General features: G+C 43.4%; 1 protein-coding gene across 12 annotated transcripts in view; it reads right to left on the reverse strand.

The window, feature by feature from the left end:
* LOC105104731 (leucine-rich repeat-containing protein 37A) overlaps positions 1-21,490 on the reverse strand; it is a 116,407-nt gene that overhangs the window by 19,447 nt on the left and 75,470 nt on the right. For 4 of the 12 annotated variants that reach the window (XM_064495936.1, XM_064495938.1, XM_064495935.1 and 1 more), the window contains exons 21-23: positions 16,680-16,797; positions 16,342-16,475; positions 15,753-15,848 (exon numbers count right to left, since the gene is read on the reverse strand). In XM_064495936.1, coding sequence (XP_064352006.1) covers positions 15,753-15,848; positions 16,342-16,475; positions 16,680-16,797 — 348 coding nt within the window. Of the gene's footprint in view, positions 1-1,764; positions 11,548-15,752; positions 15,849-16,341; positions 16,476-16,679; positions 16,798-17,828; positions 17,918-18,200; positions 19,937-20,057; positions 20,120-21,490 lie in introns of those variants that run through there. The other 8 variants (XR_010384639.1, XR_010384640.1, XR_010384638.1 and 5 more) reach the window with 6 other exon arrangements.

Raw genomic sequence — 21,490 nt, forward strand, 5'->3', positions numbered from 1 at the left:
AGGTTGGGGAATTCTTTCTGTACCCATTCCAAAGGCCAGGATAAGCGGCTGAAGTTCTTTATGTTGGAAAATGGGTTGTGTGGTAAGCTAGGACCTAACAGGTGTGTGAATATAAAGGTTAATGCTGGTGTATCTGGATGCTGATCTGTGCTGGTTTTTATATCCTCCCTTCCATACTGTTTGAATAAGCTGCTTAGAAATGCATGTTTCAGCTACAGTGCCCTGTCCCAGCCAACTGTAATGGAAATATAGTTTATGTTCAATAAACGGTGTGAGATGAATTTTGCAATTTGCTTGGGGAAATCTTCCAAGCAAGATGGATGGGATGAATATAAATAAGATCAACTCAAAATACTTTAAGAGAATAAAAAAGGAACTCATTGGTTCATATATCTTGTCAATACAGGGAAAGGCCTGACATTGTTAAATCTAGGGCTCAAATGTTGTCATCTGATATTATTTTCTCTGTGAGTGCCTTTATCTCTCTCTCTCTCATCCCCCTGCCTCATCCCCTGACTTTGATTTCCTCTGGGTTGAGCTTAATTTCTGGCAGGCTCCTTCCATGTGGTGGGAAAGACAGTCTCCAGAAGTTCCAGGCTTCCATAGTTGTTATGGTTCATAATTATGGAAGAGAAGACTATTCTTAATAACCAAGCAAAATTCCCAGGGACAACTCTGATATATCTAGCTTGCATTACATTTCCATTTATCACATTAACAGAATAAAGAAGAAAAATAACGTGATTATCTCAATAGATGCAGGAAAAACATTCAATAAAATTAAACAATTCATGATAAAATGTTTCAGTAAATTAAAATTAGGAGACTTTCTTAGTTTGATAAGGATTATCTACAAAAAGGCTACAGTCCAAATAATATTTGATGATCCCCTGAGACTAAGAATGAGACAATATTTGCTATTAGCAATTCTATTCAGCTTTCTACTAGAGGTTCTAGCTAGTACAATGAGGCAAGAAAAGGAAATGAAAAACAAAGATTGAAAAATCAAGAAATAAAACTTTCAAATAATTCATACAACAGGACTATACATGTGTGCATGTACATATATATATATGGGAAAAATCTACAGATGAACTCAGAAATGATACGTGAATTTAGACAGAAGGTCAATTTACAAAAATCAATTGTGTTTCTGTATACTTGTAACGGGAAATTAAAATTTAAAAGATGATGCCGTTTACAAGAACATAGACCACATCAAATACCTAGGAATAAATCATGAAAGACACTGAAGGACTCTACATAGAAAACTGTAAAATATTGAGAGAAATAAAAGAAAATCTTTATAAATGAGAGATACCATGTTCATGGATTGGATGACTCAACATTCCACTGGAGATGTAAATTCTCCCCAAATTGACGTAGAGATTCCATGAAACGCTAACCAAACTTTGAGCCTTTTCGGGGACAGAGACTGATAAGTTGTTTCTGAAATATATATGAAAATGCAAAGAGTCAAGAATAGTAATGACTATCTATCAAGAAGAAAAATAAAATTGGAGCAAACCACTTGAACAAGCATGTCATAAAAGAGGCCAATAAGTATATGAAAAGATGCTCAACCTCACTAGTTATCAGGAAAATGGGAAATAAAAGTATTATGATATGCTACTATAGACTTGTCAGAATGGCTAGTATTAGAAACACTGACAAAGCCAAATGTTGGTGAGAATGTGGAGTAACTAGAATGCTTACACATTGCAGATGGGCATGTAAATTACTACAGCCGCTTAAGAAAATGTATTTGGCGGTATCCCCTAAAAGTGTCAGGCAGTATTCACTAAAACAGCCCGCAACACCTAGGTACAGGGCTAACAGAAATATGTACTTACATGCACCAAAAAGCATGTATACAATGAAAGAGAACATTTTTCATCATGGCTCCCAAGTGGAAATAACCCTAACGCCCATGGAAAATGGGTAAATTGTTCCATCCTCATACCGGAGATGATATACCAATGCAAGTGAATAAACAACTGCTACATACAACAATGTGGAGGTAACTTACATACATAATATTCAGTGAAAGGGGCTGGACCTAACGCCATGTCCTGTAGAGTGAGTGATTCCATTTGTACAGGTTCAAAACCAGGCGAATCAAGCCTATGATATTAAAAGTCAGGGTACTGTTTACTTGCAGTGAGAAGGGAGTGGATAGTGATGGGGAGGGACTCTAAGAGAGCTTCTAATTCTTGGTCTGGGTGTGTTGGCTTTCATCAAGCTTATGGTTTGTGCACTTTTCTGTATGTTATGTTTCATTTTTAAAAGCATAATTTAAAAAAGTGACTAACGTTCTTCTCTTAGAGTGTGAGGATTACATAAAATAATGGATCTCAAGCACCTGGTTCTACTATATGAATACTCAATATTAATTAGCTCCTTTCCTTTCATCTGATTGCTATTCCCTGTTCCTTAGGGTAGAGCTCCCCTATTCATGGATCTGTATGTACTTCAACAGGTCACCTGGGGAAACAGGGGACTGGTGAGTAAGCCAGTTCACATTTACAAATTCACGCAATGGCGGCCACCTGGCCTCAGTGTGTTTAGGAAAATTAAGGGTTGTGGTGGTGGTGAATTTACAAACAGCTAACTGGTCACCTAGGCTCCACGGCAGAGTGGGCACAGCACTCCCTGTAAGAACAGAAGTTGGAGCTGGGATTGGACTAAACCACCCAGGAGTCCACAAGGTGCTGTTTTACTTACTTTTCCCCACTTTGCGTTATGTTCTTGGCTCCTTTATCATAAATTAATTGACTATATACATGTGCATTTATTATTGGGCTCTCAATCTGTTCTATTAATCTATATGTCTGTTTTTTACATCAATACCATTCTGTTTTGATTATTATAGCTTTATAATGTAGATTGAAATCAGGAAGTGTGATGCCTCAAGATTTGTTCTTTCTCAAGATTGCTTTGGCTATTCAGGGTCATTTACAGTTTCATACAAATTTTAGGAACATTTCTTCTATTTCTAAATAATGCCATTGGAATTCTGATAGGTGTTGTATTAAATCTGTAGATTGCTTTGGGTAGTATGGACATTTCAATGTTAATTCCTCCAATCCATAAACATAAACTATCTTTCCATTTATTTGTGCCTTCTTCTATTTCTTTCATCAATGTCTTATAATTTTCAGTATACAGGTCTTTTACCTCAGTTAGATTTATTCCTAGATATTTTATTACTTATGGTGCAACTGTAAATTAAATCAATTTCTTAATTTCTCTTTCTGCTAGTTCATTATTACTGTATAGAAATGCAACTGATTTCCATATGTTGATTTTGTATCCTGCAACTTTAGTGAATTTTATTACACTTAATTTTTTGTGAACTATTTACTGTTTCACAGATATAATATCATGTCATCTGCAAATAATGATGGTTTTACTTATTCTTGTCCAATTTGAATGCCATTCATTTCTTTTTCTTGCCTAATTGCTCGTTTTAAGAATTTCAATACTATGTTGTATAGGGTGGCAAGAGCAGGTATCTTGGTCTTATTCCTGATCTTAGAGGAAAAGCCTTCAGCTTTCACTATTATGATGTTATCTGAGGGCTTTTCTTGTGTTGAGCCACATTTCCTCTATAACCACTTCTGGACCCTGACTCTGCCCATAAGCGAACCAGCACTAGCCCCAACTTTCCTCAGTCAGCCAACCAGGAGCTGGCAGCCTCTGCACAAGGTAAGCCCGGGCAACCAGCCAGGCCAGGGGCCAACCAAGCCTACCAGCCCACCCACACAGTCAGCCTGCCACAACAGAATGACCCATGCACCCTCACAGGGGGAACCCCTAGAGCATAATGAGTGACGAGAGGGGAGTGCGCTGCTGGGACATATAGGACATCTCCCACAGAAGGCCACTTCTCCAAGGTCAGGAAACATACCTACCAGATACATAAAAATAAAAATAATAACTTAGGGAAAATGAGGCAAAAGAGGAACATGTTCCAAACAGGAACAAGATAAAATTTCAAAAGAACTAAGTGAAGTGGAATAGGAAACCTATCAGAGAAAGAATTCGGCATAGTGATCGTAAAGATGATCAAAGAACCTGGGAGAGGAATGGATGCACAGAGCAAGAAGTTAGAAGTCTGTGGAGTATTACTCAGCCATAAAAAAGAAAGTTTGCCGTTTGCAAAAATATGGATCGATCTAGATGGTGTTATGCTAAGTGAAATAATTCAGACAGAGAAAGACAAATACTGGATGATTTCATTTATATGTGGAATCTAAAAAACAAAACAAATGAACATAACAAAACAAAACAAAAACAAAGTTACAGACACAGAGAACAGATGGTTGCCAGAGGGGAAGGGGTTGTGGGAGGAAAGAAATAGGTGAAGGAGATTAAGAGGAGTCTCCGGGGGATGAAATATACAGTGTAGATACTGTATACAGTGTGGGTAATACAGTCATTAAATATGTAATACCTTTGTATGGTAACAGATCATAACTAGACTTATGTTGGTGATCATTTTGAAATATGAAGTATAGAAATATGGAATCACTATGTTGTTTAACAGGAACTAACATAGTGTTGTAGGCCAACTATATTTCAAAAACAGCAAACAAACTCACAGTAAAAGAGATCAGACTTGTGATTACCAGAGGCATGGCTTGAGGGGAGGGGGAATTGGATAAAGGCAGTCAAAAGGTACAAATTTCTAGTTATAAGATAATTGAGAGGGGAGGGTATAGCTCAGTCGTAGAGTGCATGCTTAGTATGCACAAGGTCCTGGGTTCAATCCCCAGGACTTCCATTAAAATAAATAAACAAACCTAATTAGCCCCTCCAAAAAAGATACATGAGTACTGAGGATATTTTTTAAAAAAAGGAATAAAGTAAAAAAAAAAAATTAAAAGCATCAGGAAAACATCTCATAATCAGTGTAATTGTTTGTAAAGAACATAAAAAGACTCTGTGGACAAACTACTAACAATAAAAAGAAAATTCAGCAAGGTGGCCTAAACTCAGTATATAAAATCGATTCCATTTCTACACACCAGCACCAAACAATGAGAAAATATAACTTTTAAAGAAAAACCTAATTCACAACAACAAAAATTAAAAGGACCTAGTAATAAATGCAACAAAAGATGTACAAAACTTGTACACAGTAATGTGTAAAACTTTAAAGACATTAAAAAAGATAATATAAAAATCCTTTGACAAATATTTGTGTGTGTGTGTGTATATATATATATGTAAAAAAGTTATAAATAAATGGAAAGTACAAAGACTGATGTAAACATGTCATTTCTTCCCAAATCTATCTATAGATTCAATGTAACTGTAATCAAAACTCTGAAAGGGTTTTTTGTGGAGCTTAAGCAGATTCTAAAATTTGTGTAATAGATTAAATGATTAAAATCACCAAAATAGTCTCAAAGGAAAAGAATGAAAATAAAGAAGCTTACCCTACCAAATACTTAGCATAATATTACAATATTAAGACAGTATAGTGTATGTAGAGACAGACAAATTGACCAAGAGAACATAACAGAGATTCTAGAAATATGGCCACACACAGATATACTCAGCAACATGCTGGAGGTGGCATGGCGGATGGGCGAAAGTGGAACTATTCAGTAACTGGAGCTGGGTAACGTGGTTCTCCACATGCAATAAAATGAAATAGCATCCTTACATCACTCTCCATTGAGATGGACCGAGGATTTAAATGTTTAATGTGAAGTGCAAAACTCTAAAACTTCTAGAAGAAAATGATGGGAAATATGTTATTACAAGAAATTGAATTTAGTTTCCTGTGCTATACAGTTGGTCTTCGTTGTTTATCTATTTTATATATAGTAATGTGTGTCTGTTAATCCCCGACCCCTAATTTATCTTTCTAACCTTAAGATAGAAAAGGATCTGTTACACAAGACACAAAGAGCACTAAGCCACAACATTTAAATATTGTCAATTTGACTATATTAAAATTTCAAACTACTGATTATCATAATATCCCTTAAGAAAAGAGAAAATGCAAGCCACAAACTTGGAGAAGACATCTGTAATTTGTAATATCCTATTACCAAAAGAGGATTTGGATTCTAGTAAATGACTCCTACAAATCAATAGGAAAAAGACAAAAGCCTAATAACAAAATGGGTAAAAGGCAGAACATGCATTTCATAGATATAAATACATAGAACCAGCAAGTATTTGGAGAGATGCGCAACCAAATTAATAACTAAGGAACTGCAGATGCAAAGGGACACTACCTTATACCTATTTGAGTGGGAAGAAGGAGGATGAGAAGAAAAATGAAGAGAAGTTTGACAGTTGGAGAAGACGTGGCATTTCTAATATATCGTTGATGTTTGTATAAATCTCTCTACTCTTACATTAGTATAATACTGGAGTGGTGGTTTTTCTCCTTTACACAAGAATTATTTAGGGACTATATTTAATTTCCTTGTGGATTTTATTAATGTTTAAGCTTATATTATCAGTCATAATTTTTATGTATAGTATTTTATAAGTCTTATGTTTAGAAAAATGTTACTGAACGATGCAAAGCCTTAACATTCATATATTACATCCTTAAGCCAACAGTGCAAGCCTAATGCATAGTCCAGGGCGTATCTGGAGCATTATTTATCATAAGCAACAGAAGCTAAAAGTATATTGTTTGGGGGAAAGACATTAACTGGGAGAGGGTAGGGAAGTAAATCAAGTAGCATAATTTTGGAAATCATGTAACCTGGAATTAGGCAAATGCAAGACTGAACCCCAACTCCTCAAAGTTCTAACAATGTGGCCTATGGCAAATTACTGAATCACTCTGAACCTCAATTTATTTATCTGCAAAATGGGAATAATACAGGTATCCACTGCATAGAATGGTTGTAAGGGTTGATTGGGATTTTGTGTATATAAAGCTTATGATATAGTGTCATGTACATAACAAGCACACAATAAATGTTATTATACTACTAATAATATTAGTGGTCTTCTACTAGGCACTTTGTGTGTTACTTCATTTAATTCTCCCAGGAACCCTAAGACAGTATATTACTCTCATTTTACAGATAAGGAAATGGGGTGAGAGGGGTTCAGTAGTTGTTGTTAACTGGGTGAGCAGGGCTGTTCATCTACAAGGTCCAGCAGAAGTCTGCTGTCACATGGGCTTGGGTGTGCAATTAACTGAGGAGGACATAAGAATCCAAGGGTGGTACTACCTAGCCTCTCCAGTTTTCTTTCTCCATCATCCCTATCACTAGACTTCCATCTTCTAAGGGCCTGGCCCAGAAAATCATGGTTGGGGGCAAGTTCCCAGGGGGCCCCCAGTTCCTCCCAGCACAGCCCTGGGCTCCTATCGCCTCACTCAGGATTACAGGATTCCTAGGACTCAGTCTCTTTGGACCCCACCAACAGGGCCCCGGGTGGGAATGAATTCTGTTCCTGAGGATTCCTTACGAATTTAAAGTTGGAAAAGGCCTCTCCAGCTTTTGCCTCCTTTCTTGGGTTTCTTTCTCATCCCCAGGTTTGGAAGGCAGCTTGTCTGTGCCCCCAAGTCCTGTTTGGACCAGGGGAGCAAAGCCCTCAGTCTGGGGACCCAGACTGAATCCTGGCTCTGCCTCCAGTCTCCTACTTGACTGGGAATGCAAACAGCTCCCTCATGTCCCCATCTGTTAAAAGGAGTTATTATGATACCTGCCCTAACCATCTCCATAAATTAATATAGAGGACGGTGATGAAGATGTTTGGGAAAATTCTAAATCCCCACAGAGGTGTGAGGCCCCACTGCTTTCCCACAGCTGTATTTATTAGGGCTTGTATTATTTACCTGCCCTTAGCCCTTCCCATCACCTCCTCTCCCTTCTTGGGCTAATTTCAAGGTCTCAAGAGGGTAACAGTATGCTGGAGAAGTCCCATGACAGAGATGGTCTTGGCCTCTCTTTATCTCATTTCCGTATATAAAGCCCAGCACCTGCCCCCAGAGTAGCTGACTGCATTTGTGCACAGTCTCAACCCCTTTCTACAGCCCTTTCCAGGAAATCTTGCTGGATGGCCCTCCCTCTACTCCCGTGTAACCGGGAAGGAACTTCAGTTGTTACTGAGTAAGTCAAGCCTCCTTGCTTTACAGATTCAGCAACCAAGGTCTCAAAAGTGAAAATAAGAGATTTGCTCAGGATGACCCATCAGGTGAGTGGAAGAGCTGGGACTGTAACCCAAAGATTGAGGTTTGGCTTTCAGGCGTCTTTACCAATTCCCTTTTTTTTTTAGATGAAGCTCATTTTCTGACTTTGTTAAGGGTGAGTGGGAGGAGATTCAGTGTTTAATTTCTCTGCCAAAGAACCCAGTCCTTACTGGACAGCCTGACCAGATCTCTAAGACCAACCCTAGTGCATGAAGAACCTATTGGAACTTCAGAGTAGGGAGTGGTCATGGCAGAATAAGGGGAGCCTAGAACTCATACGGACCCCCAAGAATGGTGATCTAGGAGTGCCTCCTTGTCAGTGATTACTCTTGTGATCCCATCAGACACAGACACCCTGGATGGACAGCCTGGTGAACAATCAGGATTTAGGAGACTCTTATTTAACCTTGTCCCTTGTTGATTGAGGGCTGCACAGAAGCTACTAGGGGAGCATATCGTTCTGGCTCATGACTTACTTGTTTCTGATGAATCTATCTTCCAAATGTAGAAAATATGTGGGAAGTTTATATAAAGAGCTATATGTCAGTGTGTGGATTACCACAACCACTGCATGCCCATCTAGACAAATGGAGGACTCACCCCTACAGCAGTAACCTTGTACTTTTCACTTGACTCTTAGCCCCCTCCGAATCTTACCCATTCCTCAAAGTCTAGCACAAATTTCCCCCTTGTCCATTAACTAACCCTATCCTCACCACTCTAGCTCACAGTGATGCCCTCTGTCAGAAAACCTCTGTCAACCATTCAGTCATCCATTTATTTATGAAATGATGCATTATTAATTTTACGCATATAGTTCCTAAAGTTGAATCAGCCATGAGTCTCATCCTTAAATTGGACTGGAGGAAATACACTAAGTCACTAAGTGATTGCACTAGAAGGCACAGCGGTAAGTGCCATGTAGCATACAATTAGAGTGCAATGGGAATGTTGAAAATGTAAATATCACCTTAAAATGGGCACAGATCAGGGAGGAATTCCTGGAGGAGACAGCATTTGAGCCGAGTCTTAAAGACTTTGACCCTGTGGCATTGGAAGGACATTCAATATAGAGAAAACAGCGTAAGCAAAGGTGGGAATATAGGAAGTTACAGAGTTTGCAATCTGATGACATGGGTTAAAATAAAAAAGAGAAACCAGGGGGCAACTGAAGACTGTGGCTGTGATCCACCCAAGGCACTCATCTGGACTGGAGCTATGCAATCTGCAAGGCAAGACTGAGCTCTACAAGGGCATGGCTGTCACAAGGAAGAAAGTGGGTGTTTGAGTCAGAAGAATGGGTCAGAAATAGACTGAGAGAGAACTGCAGGAGAAGGACATGGTTTGATGAACCTTGAGGTGCCTTGATGGTGTGTGTAAAGGTTAAGAGCAGGGGTTCTGGAGTCAGAATACTCGGGTTAAAACCTTGCCTTCAACTGCTCACTATACGGTATGCACACTCTACCAGCTGTAACTGACATTTAATAATATGGTTTTGATATCTTTCAAATCAGCACAGAGATCTTTCCTACAGCTGCATATCCTTTGGAAGGATATGCCATAATTAATTTAGTCAGCCCTCTAATAATGAACAGATAGGTTATTTCTGATTACTTGCTATTACAAACAAATGCTGCAACAAACAAGCTCACACATACATCATTTCTTATGTGTGACTATACATCTGGTAGATAAATTCCCAGAAGTAGAACTACCAGGTAAAAGGAAAAACACATTTGTAATTTTGAAAGATTGCCCATTTCCCTTTTCAATCCTACCTTACAGCTACCATGCGAATTCCCCTCGTGGTCAACCCTAAGCTGGAAGCATACAGGGAATGGGGCTTTGGGGATGTAGTTCCACTTAGACAATTTGGCAGAACTGGTAAATTTTAACAGATTTGTCAATTTTGGTTATTTAAAATTTGTCTATATTTTGAGTCATCCTTGCACTTTTTTTTTCATCCTTGCACTTTTAATTATTAAAAGTCTCCAGTTTTCTCCCAATAACTTTCTGGTTTAATATTTACATTTAAATCTTTGATCTATTTAGAATTGATTTTTATCCAAATATATGAGATATGTCTACAACTTACGTATTTCCCAGATAGCTCTGTTATTGCCCCAAGAGCATTTACTAAATAATATATTTCCCCATTCCTTTAAGATGCCACTTACATCATATACTAAATTCCTATATTATTTTAGGTCTATTCCTGGACTTCTCATTTTTTTAAGCTTATAAAATGTTATTTCTCTAGCTTAACAGAGGTATAATTGACAAATAAAATTATAATATATTTAAAGTAAAATGTGATGATATATGTTCACATTGTGAAAGGATTCCCCTGTACCTGAGAATGAAGTAATGCTGTTGAGGAAAATGTAGTCAAAGAGCGAACCAGTGTGTATGCCTGGGCCGTGGGAGAGTCCTTACTTGGGGAGGAAGAACTTAGCAGAGAGCTCAGCATGGAGAAGGAAGTCTGTTTCTTCTTTTTGAATAAATATACTGAAAGGGCTGATTCTTCATCTCTTTGGATATTTCCTTGCAGAAACGAATGCAGCCAGAACCTGGGGCCAATGGAACAGATGTTACTGAGTTCGTCCTGCTGGCTTGGTGGAGACACCAGAGCTGAGGCCAGTTGTCTCTGTTCTCTTCCTCTTTGCCTACGTGGTCACGGTTGGGGGCAACCTCAGCATCCTGGAAGCCATCTTAGTGGAACCCAAACTCCACACCCCCACGTACTTCTTCCTGGGGAACCTATCAGTGCTGGACATTGGGTGCATCACCGTCACTGTTCCCTCCATGTTGGCTTGTCTTCTGTCCCACAAGCACACAGTTCCCTATGCAGCCTGCCTCATACACAGCTTTTCTTATTCCATCAGCTGGTTGGGGTGGACTGCTTCTGGTTGACAGCCATGGCCTATGACCAATTCCTGGCCATCTGCCAGCCCCTCACCTACAGCATCCGCATGAGCCAGACAGTCCAGAGGATACTGGTGGCTGTGTCCTGGGCTTGTGCCTTCACCAATGCACTGACCCACACTGTAGCCATATCCACACTCAACTTCTGTGGCCCCAGTGTGATCAACCACTTCTACTGTGACCTCCCACAGCTCTTCCAGCTCTCCTGCTCCAGCACCCAACTCCAACTCAATGAGCTTCTGCTCTTCGGTGTGGGTTTCATACTGGCAGGTACCCCCATGGTTCTCGTTCTCACCTCCTATGCCCATGTGGCAGCTGCAGTTCTCTGAATTCGCTCATTGGAGGGCAGGAAGAAAGCCTTCTCCACATGTGGCTCCCATCTCACTGTGGTCTGCCTCTTCTATGGGTCTGGTATCTTCAACTACATGCGACTGGGTTCAGCCAAGCTTTCAGATAAGGATAAAGTTGTTGAGATTTTTAACACTGTCATCAACCCCATGCTGAATCCAATCATCTACAGCCTCTGGAACCCTGATGTTCGGGGTGCCCTCCGGCAGGTGCTCATGGGGAGGTGGTCACTGGCTCGTTGACAATTTGTGTCACCTTTTCCCTTTCTCTTTTTGGACTAAAGGAGAAATTCTCTGGGGCCAAGAACTAGGACAAATGGTCCAGAACTACTCTACTTCCCTGAGCACTGGATTGTTTTGTAGAAGACAATCGTTACTGTTTCCCAAAGATGTCCTGCCCAGTTACAGGCAATGGGCCTGTAGGCTCTGCTAGGTCAGCCCCCTTGACAAATTACAATGTCAGTCCCTGCAAGCTTCAATTCTGGGTAGAAGTGAAACCTGGAGGCTTTGAATGCTTATAGGTGCACGTCCTACAGGGAATGACTCTTGGTTGTTTATAGGTGGGGTTCTCCCAAATATACAAGCAACCCCCTCAGGTGGTCCTATGATTCCTTCAAGTTCAGGTATGGTTGGTCTGTTTATAAAACAAGCCCAGCGATCAGGGTAATTTTATTTCTCCCATGAGGCTTCTCCAAGCCAAAAAGAGCAGCTCATTCCTCTCTCATCACACAAGATGCCACAGAATATAGAGGGGACAGATGGGAAGCTGAATAGTCACGTGTTCTTTAGTAACTCTGGAGACTGTGACCCCTCTGGGCAAAATTTTAAAACTCCATTAACATATATGATAAATCTTATAATACAAAACTGAAATTTCCTCATCTATCCTTATATGTTTCAAATCTTTTAAAAGATAAGCATTTATAACCTAAATATTATTTAAATATTAAAAAAATCCAGAATACTCAATATGAAATTCCCCTCTGAATTCTCATTCTCAGTCCCCAAACCTGATAGCTGAGACAAACCGTATCTGTAAATACAAGTCATATGGTGATATGAACTTACCAGCCTTTAGACCAGTCATTATTTAGCTGTATTTTCCTTCTCATTCTTTAAAAGGAACAGTGGGTAATAGCTGGTGTTTACCTTTCCAGACAGACAGACAGACAGACAGACACACACACACACACACACACAAGCAAAACACCATATTGTTTTGTAATCTGCTCTTCTCCTTTCCACATACATAGTATAATTCTTAACATGTCATCCTACAAATCTATCTTATCCATTTTAAAGGCTGCAGAATATTCCACTTTATGTATAAACTATCATCTATTTAACCAAACCCCTATTGATATAATTTCTTTCTTTTTTTTGCAATTGCTAATAATAATGGAATTAATGTTTACTTAGTATAAATCTTTCCATATATCTGAAATTATTTCTGCTGGTTAAATTCACAAAAGTGATTTGAGTGTGTGTGAGTGTGCACCCATGCTAAGGAAATACAGATGTAAAAATTGGTAAATATTCTGCCTTTCTATTTGCCAAAAACATATGCACCATTTAACATCTTGACTGGCAGTTTACAAGAATATTTGTTACCTCACTTGCTGACTTCACTGGGTATTATAAATAGAACGTTTTATCTTCGATAATTAGATCAAATATTGCATTATTTTTTAATTTGTATTTTTTGTTTATGAGTGTGATTGGACAGATTTTTAAATATATTTCTTTATTATTTGTATTTATTCTTTCAAAATTGTCTGTGTTTTTGTCCCTTTGAGGGTAATTTATCTTTATCTTAATGACTGATGGAAACACTTCACATTTTAAGACAATATCGCTTTGCCATTATGTTGCAAATATATTCCCCAGTTTCCCATTTGTCTGTAACTTCGTTTAGGGTGTCTCTTGCCCAAGTTAAGTTGGACATTTTTATGAAGTTTGCCTTCTTTGTTCTGTGTCATGCTTAGGAAAAATGACTTTTCCACTTAAATGCTGTATAAATATTTCCCAGTGATGTTTTTCTAGTACTTAACATTTCTTTATAAGTCAGGTATTTGATATATAAAGGATTTATATTTGCATATGTTGTAACTTTTCTTATTGAGAAAAACTGCCCTAACACCATAAAGTGTAAGCTTGATCGTATACCATATATGTGATATTTTATATATACATACTATATATATATATGTACAGTCAGCAAGAAGGCAGAATAGGAGGTTCCCCTACTCATATTCCCTGCTCAGTAACAATAATTTAGACAAAAAGTGACCTTGTGGGAGCTCTGGGATCTAGGTAGGAGAGAGTGAGACCTTGCTGGAGCCCAAGTCCAAGGAGGGCCTTTAAGAAAACAGGCTTGTGCCCAGGTGGCAGACTTGCAGACAGTAGTCCTGGATACAGACTTGGAAACAGCCCTGTGGACTCAGCTACAGCCCCATTTGGCCTTGATTCTGTCACCAACAACATTTGCCAAGGGACCCAGAAGGAGAAGACAGACTCCACGATGCTTGTAACCATGGAGCTATCAGGTCACCTGGGGCAGAGAGACCCCATGATGCCCACCTCTAGGTATTCAAGCCCTCCATGGTCCCTTCCCCTTGACTTTGGGGGAGTCTTGTGACTCGCTTTCTGACGAAAAAAATTTCAAAGGTGTTGGGACGTTGTTCTCTTGATTAGGTGACGTTATACAGCAAAGGAGCTGCCACTCCCATGAGTACATCATGTTGTGTAAACCCCCCTGTTGCATTTTGCTCTCACTCTTGTGCTGTCTTGAAGCAGCAAGTGGTCGCGCTGCAAATTGTCTATTGAAAGGGCCACATGGCAGGAACCGTGGGAAGTCTCAAGGAGTGGAAGGTGGCCTCTGGCCAAATGCCAGCAAGAAATTGAAGCCTCTAGGAAGTGAATTCTGCTGACAAACTAAGGGAACTTGCAAGTGATACTTCCCCAGCTGAGCCTCCAGATAAGAACACAGCCTAGCTACAGCCTGGATTACAGCCTGATGAGACCCTAAGCAGAGGACCTGGCAAACCTGTGCCCAGACTCCCAACCCACAGAAACTAGGGAGTAATAAATGTGTTATTTTAAGTCCCTAAGTTTGTGGTCACTTGTTATGCAATAATAGACTATATACCATTTAATGATCCTCTAGTAAAAAATACAGTCTTTTGACCTGGGAGTTGAGGAATTTGAGTTATAAACTTCAATCTTATATTAAATATGCAGTGACTTATGCAACTCACTAGACGTCTCTAGTCCCCTCTCCTCATCTCTAGAAACAAGAGGGCTGGATTAGATCAGGACTGCTTGACTTCATGTCTTAACACACAGGGGGACATTACCAGCTGATTCCTATAGCAAGTATCTGTTCAACTATTACACATTCTAAAGTTTGTAAAAAAGATTTACTTTGTATATAATACTGGGTATGCCCATAGGAATATGTCATGCTTTGGGGTGAGAGAAAAAGTTTTAGGGGAATTAAACTCTTCTAAGGTGTCTCCCAAATCTAAGAGTATATAAATCAGTGCACCAAAGCCTGCCTGAGTACCTCTCAGGTGTAGCAGGGTACCAACCCAAATGCCATTCCAAACCCCTCTTCCTTGTTAACAGGACTCTGAATGTTCAAGTACTGGGCAGAAATCTCCTGATGTCAGAGAGAAGGTGGGCCCAACCCCTGGTCTAAGACATACACATAACTCAGTTTTGGCCAATTCAATGTAAGGGGAAGTGGGAAGGGTACTGGTAGGTTCCAGAGAAAGATTTTTCTTCCTTGATAAAAAAGAGGTAGAGAAAAGAGACGTCTCTCACTGTCCCAAATATGGATGTGATGTGGCTGTGTGGAGACACGATGCTTAGAGCTATAGCAGCCACTTTGCAATCATGAGGGGGAAGAGCAGGAGGACCAGGCACATCAACCAAGAGCTCTGATATTACGGACCTGCCAACCTCCAGACTCATGTGAGATAATTAAATGTCCTCAAGGTTCAAGTGTCTGTCAGGCAGACTATTACTTGCAGCTGAAAGCAATCGTGACTGATCCAGCAGGGGAATGCAGAGATGAATATGACATGATCCTGCACTTAAGGGGCTTATTGTCTAATGGGGAAGATGGGCAATACAACGAGGAGGCACTCGGGAATGAATGAAGCACCAGAAATCTGATCCTGGGAGTGGCAGACACAGCTAGAGTCACCAGACTGTACATCAGCGTTGCCAAGCAGAGTCTGTGGTGCAGAGAGCACTGGCAAGCTGGGGGAAGCCGGGAGGGGGCGGGAAAGCGGGCTCACCTGCTGGGCCACAGTGCCTCCCAGGTCCTGCAGCACATCCAGCAACTGGAAGATGTCAAAGGCACGCACCACCTGGATCCTCTGAAGAGCTCCTGCCTGAAGGGTAAGGAAAGACAAGGGAGGGTTTTGGAGAAGAGGGGCTGGGGGTTGCACAAGATGAAGAGAGATTTTTTGAGGCCGAGCAGGAAGGGGCACTTAGACACCAGGACTCAGGTCCAGGGTGGCAAATGGGCTCTGTCTGATGGGCCAGTTCTCACCATGGTGGCTGCCTGGGTGCTGAGCTGCAAAGCCAAGTCAGAGCCCGTGGGAGGGAGTAATAGGACTGATTAGTGTGTCTGCCACGGGCAAGAAATGGCATAGAAAACACAGAGGGTGGGTGTTTGGCAGCCCTGAATTAGGATATTCAAGGGCAGCATCCAAGCTGGGATGATGTCATAATGGGGGAGGCTTGCAGAGTACAGGCCGTATTCACAAGTTTCAAAGCCAGAAACGACTATTCACCCAAATGGCCAAAATTCTTTCAGTGTTAGATAGCAGGGTCTTACTGTATCATAACCTCAAAGGAACCCAACCCTCTCCTGCCCTTTACCTGCTCCTCCTCATCTGGGGTTCTGGCCTGAAGTAGCTGGAGAATGCAGGAGGCTGTGAATCCTCCATGGAGTCGATGTACAAGACGTTCTGCTGCAGGCCACAGGCCATGTGTGCAGACACACAAAGACACACCTGAGTAGAGACAGGGCACTGGGTGAATCTGAGCCCTCAAGGAGGGCCCAGAATGGGGCTCCCACCGAATCTCATCCAGATCCCAGAAACAAGAGTCGGCCAAGTTGGTGCCCTCCTCCTTACCACCCAGCTTCTCTCTTTCGAGCTCTGAATCACCAGCACCCTGGCAGAAGCTTCCCCAGGGATCCAGGGTTACGCACCCACCTCCACCAGTCCTCCTGCTGCTGGCCGCACGTGTACCTGGGTTTTGCCGCTACCTGGGCCTCCCACGATTTCAGTCACTTCTCCAGTATAGAGACCAGCATCGAGCAGTTTGTCCAGGCTGATGGCAGAGAAAGGGGAAGAGAATGGTCCACAGATGTTCTAACATTTCTGGCCAGGAGGCTTCTCCTGATGGAGTCTCCTTTGGAGGGGAGCGGGCCCGGCTAAATGTTCCTCTGGCCCTGCATCCTCTCACTCTCAGCTTAAAGATCACCTCTGGGTGATCACCTCTCTGCAGAGGTCTTTGCCGCCCCATCCAAAGATCCTCCTCATTCTCCATCTCAGACCCTATATTATTAGTTGTTGTTGTTGTTGTTGTTGTTGTTGTTGTTATTATTATTATTAGCCCCTGTAGTAGTATTCCATGGTACAGAGGCACCAAGTTTGTTTAACCATTTACCCACTGAAGGACATTTTAGCTGGTTCCAGTTCGGGGAAATTATGCATAAAACTGCTCTGAACATTTGTGCACATGTTTTGGCATAAACCTAAGCTTTTATTCCTCTGGGAAAAAAATGCCCAAGAACACAACTGCTGGGTGGTATGGCAAGTGCATATCAATGTTACAAGAAAATACTAACCTATTTTCCAGAGTGGCTCTGCTAGGTTATTTTCCCACTAGCAATGTGTGAGTAATCCAGTTTCTCCACATCCTCACTAGCATTTGGTGTTAGCACCATTTTTCATTTCAGCCATTCTGGGAGCTATGTGGTCACATCTCACTGTGGGTTTCACCTACATTTCCCTAATGACTAATGATGGTGAACCTCTGGTAATACGTCTGTCCATGTCTTTTGCCCATTTGCCTACTTGGATTGTTTGTTTTACTGCTGAGTTTAAGAATTCCTTAGCTTAGGGTATAGCTCAAGCAGTAGAACGAATGCTTAGCATGCACAGGGTCCTGGGTTCATTCCTCAGTACCTCCTCTAAAAATAAACCTAATTACCTCCCCATGCAAAAAAAAAAAAAAATTCCTTAGCTTGAAGCTTTTAAGATGTGATTAGCCATGATGTGTTATTCATCTAAACAGGTACAGTTATGTTTACTCCTTGAAATCTACCTTTTTCTATCCCAGTAGGTAATCTGGCATGAAGAATGGGATCCTGATCAGAAGAAATATGTGCTCTATCGCCCTCGTAAAGATTCACAGCGCACGTCGGCACTAAGGGCTCTCAGAAGGTCTACAACAAGGAAATCTGCTTCATTTGGGTGAACCAGCATTTCCCAAGCTGTTGACTACAGAACTCTCCTCCCCTCCCAGGTTCAAGTTACGTCCATCGTCCATCGAGTACCCAAAGAATACTTGTGAGGAAGGCTAGAAACCTAGTGGGTCATCTTGGAATCTCACCTATGTCCCCCCTGGAAGGAAGGCTTATCACATTTCTTCAACAAGCCTCCTGGGGTCCCCTGCCCTTGACTGGGCCCCACACCCTCCCCCGCCATGTCCTTCCCAGCCCCGCTCACCTCCACCCCAGGCCTCCGCTTTCACCAGACAGCCTTCCCCAAAAGCGCGGACCAGTTCGAGCTGGGTTCTTGTACTGAGGGGGATGACACGTGACTTCAGGGGCCTGGTCTGCCACTTACTAGCTGCAAGGTCTTGGGCAAGACACTCAACCCGAGTCCCAGTTTCCTCCTCCACAGGATGATGACTTTCTTCGTAACATGCTCGGTGTGGTTGTGAAGACCGATGAAATAACGAGCTTGGAATAAGGGTGCCTGGTTCCCGGCGACCACTCAGAGAATGTCCACCTGGTCCTCACTGAGGTCCACCTCCTTCACAGAGCTTTCTGGAACCACCTGATCTCCCCTGCACTGACTCCCTGTGGCGGCAATCCTGCCACTTTACCACCTGACTGCTCCCTAAATTCTCCCTCTGTACCTGCTGGTTTTATAAGCTCCCAAAGGCCAAGCTGGCTTCTGGTCAGTCACCCCCTCCTGACGCTGCCTCCATGTGTGCTAACACCTCTCTCTTGTGTTCACCTGCTCTTCTCACCCACCACACCCCACACTCCTTAAGTGCCGGGGCCTTGCCTCACTCCAACAGGTATCCTCTGCACGCACCTGGCACCTGTAGGCACTCAGCCAACGCTTGATGAATTACAGACCTGAACCCCCAGCCGGGGAAGCAAGCCCTGTGCTGTAGGAACCTTGCCAAGAGAATGTGTTGTGGGAACAGCAAGGGCCAAACCAATCCAAAGACTTCTGCGGTGGTGGAGTTCTTTTTCAAATTCTGCACCAACAGGCCAGGAGAGAGGTCAGATTCCCTCGGCCAGAAGCAGCCCGTTGTCTTCCAACTCTTCCCCTCCGCAAACACGGCAGAATGTATTCTTGGCCCCTCCAGGTGCAGAGTATGGGGAATGCACCAAGTTCCGACTCAAGTGCTCGGGGGCTGAAGGCCCACCTTTGCCCCTCGATCCTCTTGAGCTAAACTCAAGTGGGGTAAATAATCACTAATTCACAGGGTCACTTAAGAGATTATATAAATGGCTGCACATAGTAGGCACTCAGTAAATGTTAGTCCTACCCTGCTCTCTCTGGTCCCATCTTTAAGTGAAAGGCCACAGAATAGTTGCTCTGTACTGCTGAATAACAATGAAATACTGACATCTTGTGTTATAGGACAGTGGTTCTCAATCAGTGGTAATTTTGCCCTCCCCTCTTGGGAGGGTCATTTGGCAACGGCTGGAAATGTTTTTGATTTTCAGGACATGGGGAGAAGGGAAGTGCGACCTGCAACTAATGGGAAGAGGCAAGGGATGCTGCCAAACATCCTACTACGCACAGGAATGCTCCCCGCCCTCAAATAATTACACACCTCAAAATGTTAGGAGTTGGAGAAACTCTGTCACAGGGTAAGAGGACGCATAAGTCCTGACCATCCAGCCACACTGCCCTCACCACTGTTTGAAAAACCCTGCCTTCCCTAGGCTCCAGCATTTAAAGCCCAGCTGGCGGCTGCCACGGTCCTCCTGCCTCTCACCTTCTCACCCAAGTACCCACACAAACCTTTCAATGCCTGTGGACAGGATGGCAGTATAGGTCTTCAGTTCCTCGTAGAGATCAGCGCCATTGAAGGGGAAAGCTGAGAACTGAGCCAGCAGCACCCGCCTCAGGGCGACCAGGGCCTGCGGAAGGGGCGGGGCGACTCATAATGGCCCCGGCGCTTCCATCCCAAGCAGCCCAGAGTACTCCGCAGTGACCTGGCAAGGGAAGGCGCACCCCAGGGTCTCATAGCCCGCATTAGCAATCTCTGGAAACCCTTTGCTCAGGGATGGGCATTTAGAGACACCCTGGTTTGGAGCATGCAGATCATCAGCTCACCTTATAGGACAAGCCACATTTCTGGGCTACCACCTCCAGGTCTGCAGAAACGAAGTCCACCACTGCAAATTAAACACGTGGGGTTGACGCGCAGGAAGGAAGGCCTGGGGCCTCCAGCACCGGACTTTTCCTCGCCTAAGGGAACGAGCCGAGCTGCAGGACCTGGCGTGCAGCCTGGCACACAGCGGGGGGGTTCCATCCTTCCTGGGGCGTGGTCGCCCTACTCCCACCTTCCCGAGCTCTCCAGAGGCTGTGGGCGGAGGAGGGAGGGGAAGGGTGTGCCAGGACAGGAGCCGGCCTCCGCTCTAGGCCCAGCGGTGTGGTCAGCACTGGCGCGCGCCCGCGGTCACCTGTCTTGATCCCGTGGCTCCGCAGAAGCTGAACCATGCCCTGGGTGAGGCCTGGGCAGTCCGGCGCGGAGCACGCCCATGTTAGCTGGGGGCCCGGGGTCGCTCGTCCCGGGGGCATCCGTTGGGCCCTCTCTTCAGACGCCTCCTTGGCGCCCTTTTCTGGACCAGGCACGGGAGGCAGGAGACAGCGGCACCGGCGGCGGCGGCGGCGGCGGCGCGGACCCCGCTGGGGCCCCGGCGCCCAGGGCCAGCCCAGCCCTGCAGCGGCACCGCGCAGCCACTTCCTGCTTCCAGGCTCCAGGGCCTGGCCTGCAGCGCACCTCCAGGCCTCAGAGCGGACGCGCAGGCTCCTGCGACCCAGCAATTGGGGTGGAGACGGCGCTGGCGGAAAGGAGCCACGTTCCCCGCGCCGCTGCCACCACGCTCAGCGCCCGCATAGGCCTCCACCCTCTCCCGGATCACGCCTCGGTGCCGGCCTCCCAGGTGCTCCCTTACGTTCTGAGCCCTGGGCCCGAACATCCGACTGCACAGACCATCCCACTAGGCTCATGGACCTACCCGATAGTGAGGAAAGGCAGTGAAGAGGAATCAAATAAATCATAATTACCGATCATATGATCGGTGCTAAAAAAAAGCAGCAGAGCACAGAGAGGGCATCTGCTCTATTTTCCAAATAAAAGAGTTTTTAAATGAGCAACAAAATCCCTGAGTATCTAGAACTCACAACGATTTTGGTATTTTTAAATGTCCTTTGCTTGACCTCATCCTCTGGAAGAAATGAAACAACTTGACGGGGTTATCTGCTCACAATCCAATGCGGTAGGTGCTATGTTCATCCCTATTTCACAGATGAGGAAACTGAGGCTCAGGGCAGTGGAGTCAATTGCTAAAGCTTTCGCAGCTTGTACCCCTGGACTTAGAGCAGACAAATCCACATCTGGGTGCAAAGCCAGTACTGTTTTAACAGTGCCGCCCACCCCCTCAGAATTGTGTGTATGTTTTGCTACCATGAAGTGGTTTCCTTGAGAACAGAAGCAATGTCTGGTCCCCTTCTGTATGTCCATGCAGCACCCACCATTGTCA

This window comes from Camelus dromedarius, chromosome 16 (assembly GCF_036321535.1).
Source record: "Camelus dromedarius isolate mCamDro1 chromosome 16, mCamDro1.pat, whole genome shotgun sequence".
In the NCBI taxonomy this organism is placed as follows: Eukaryota; Metazoa; Chordata; class Mammalia; order Artiodactyla; family Camelidae; genus Camelus; species Camelus dromedarius.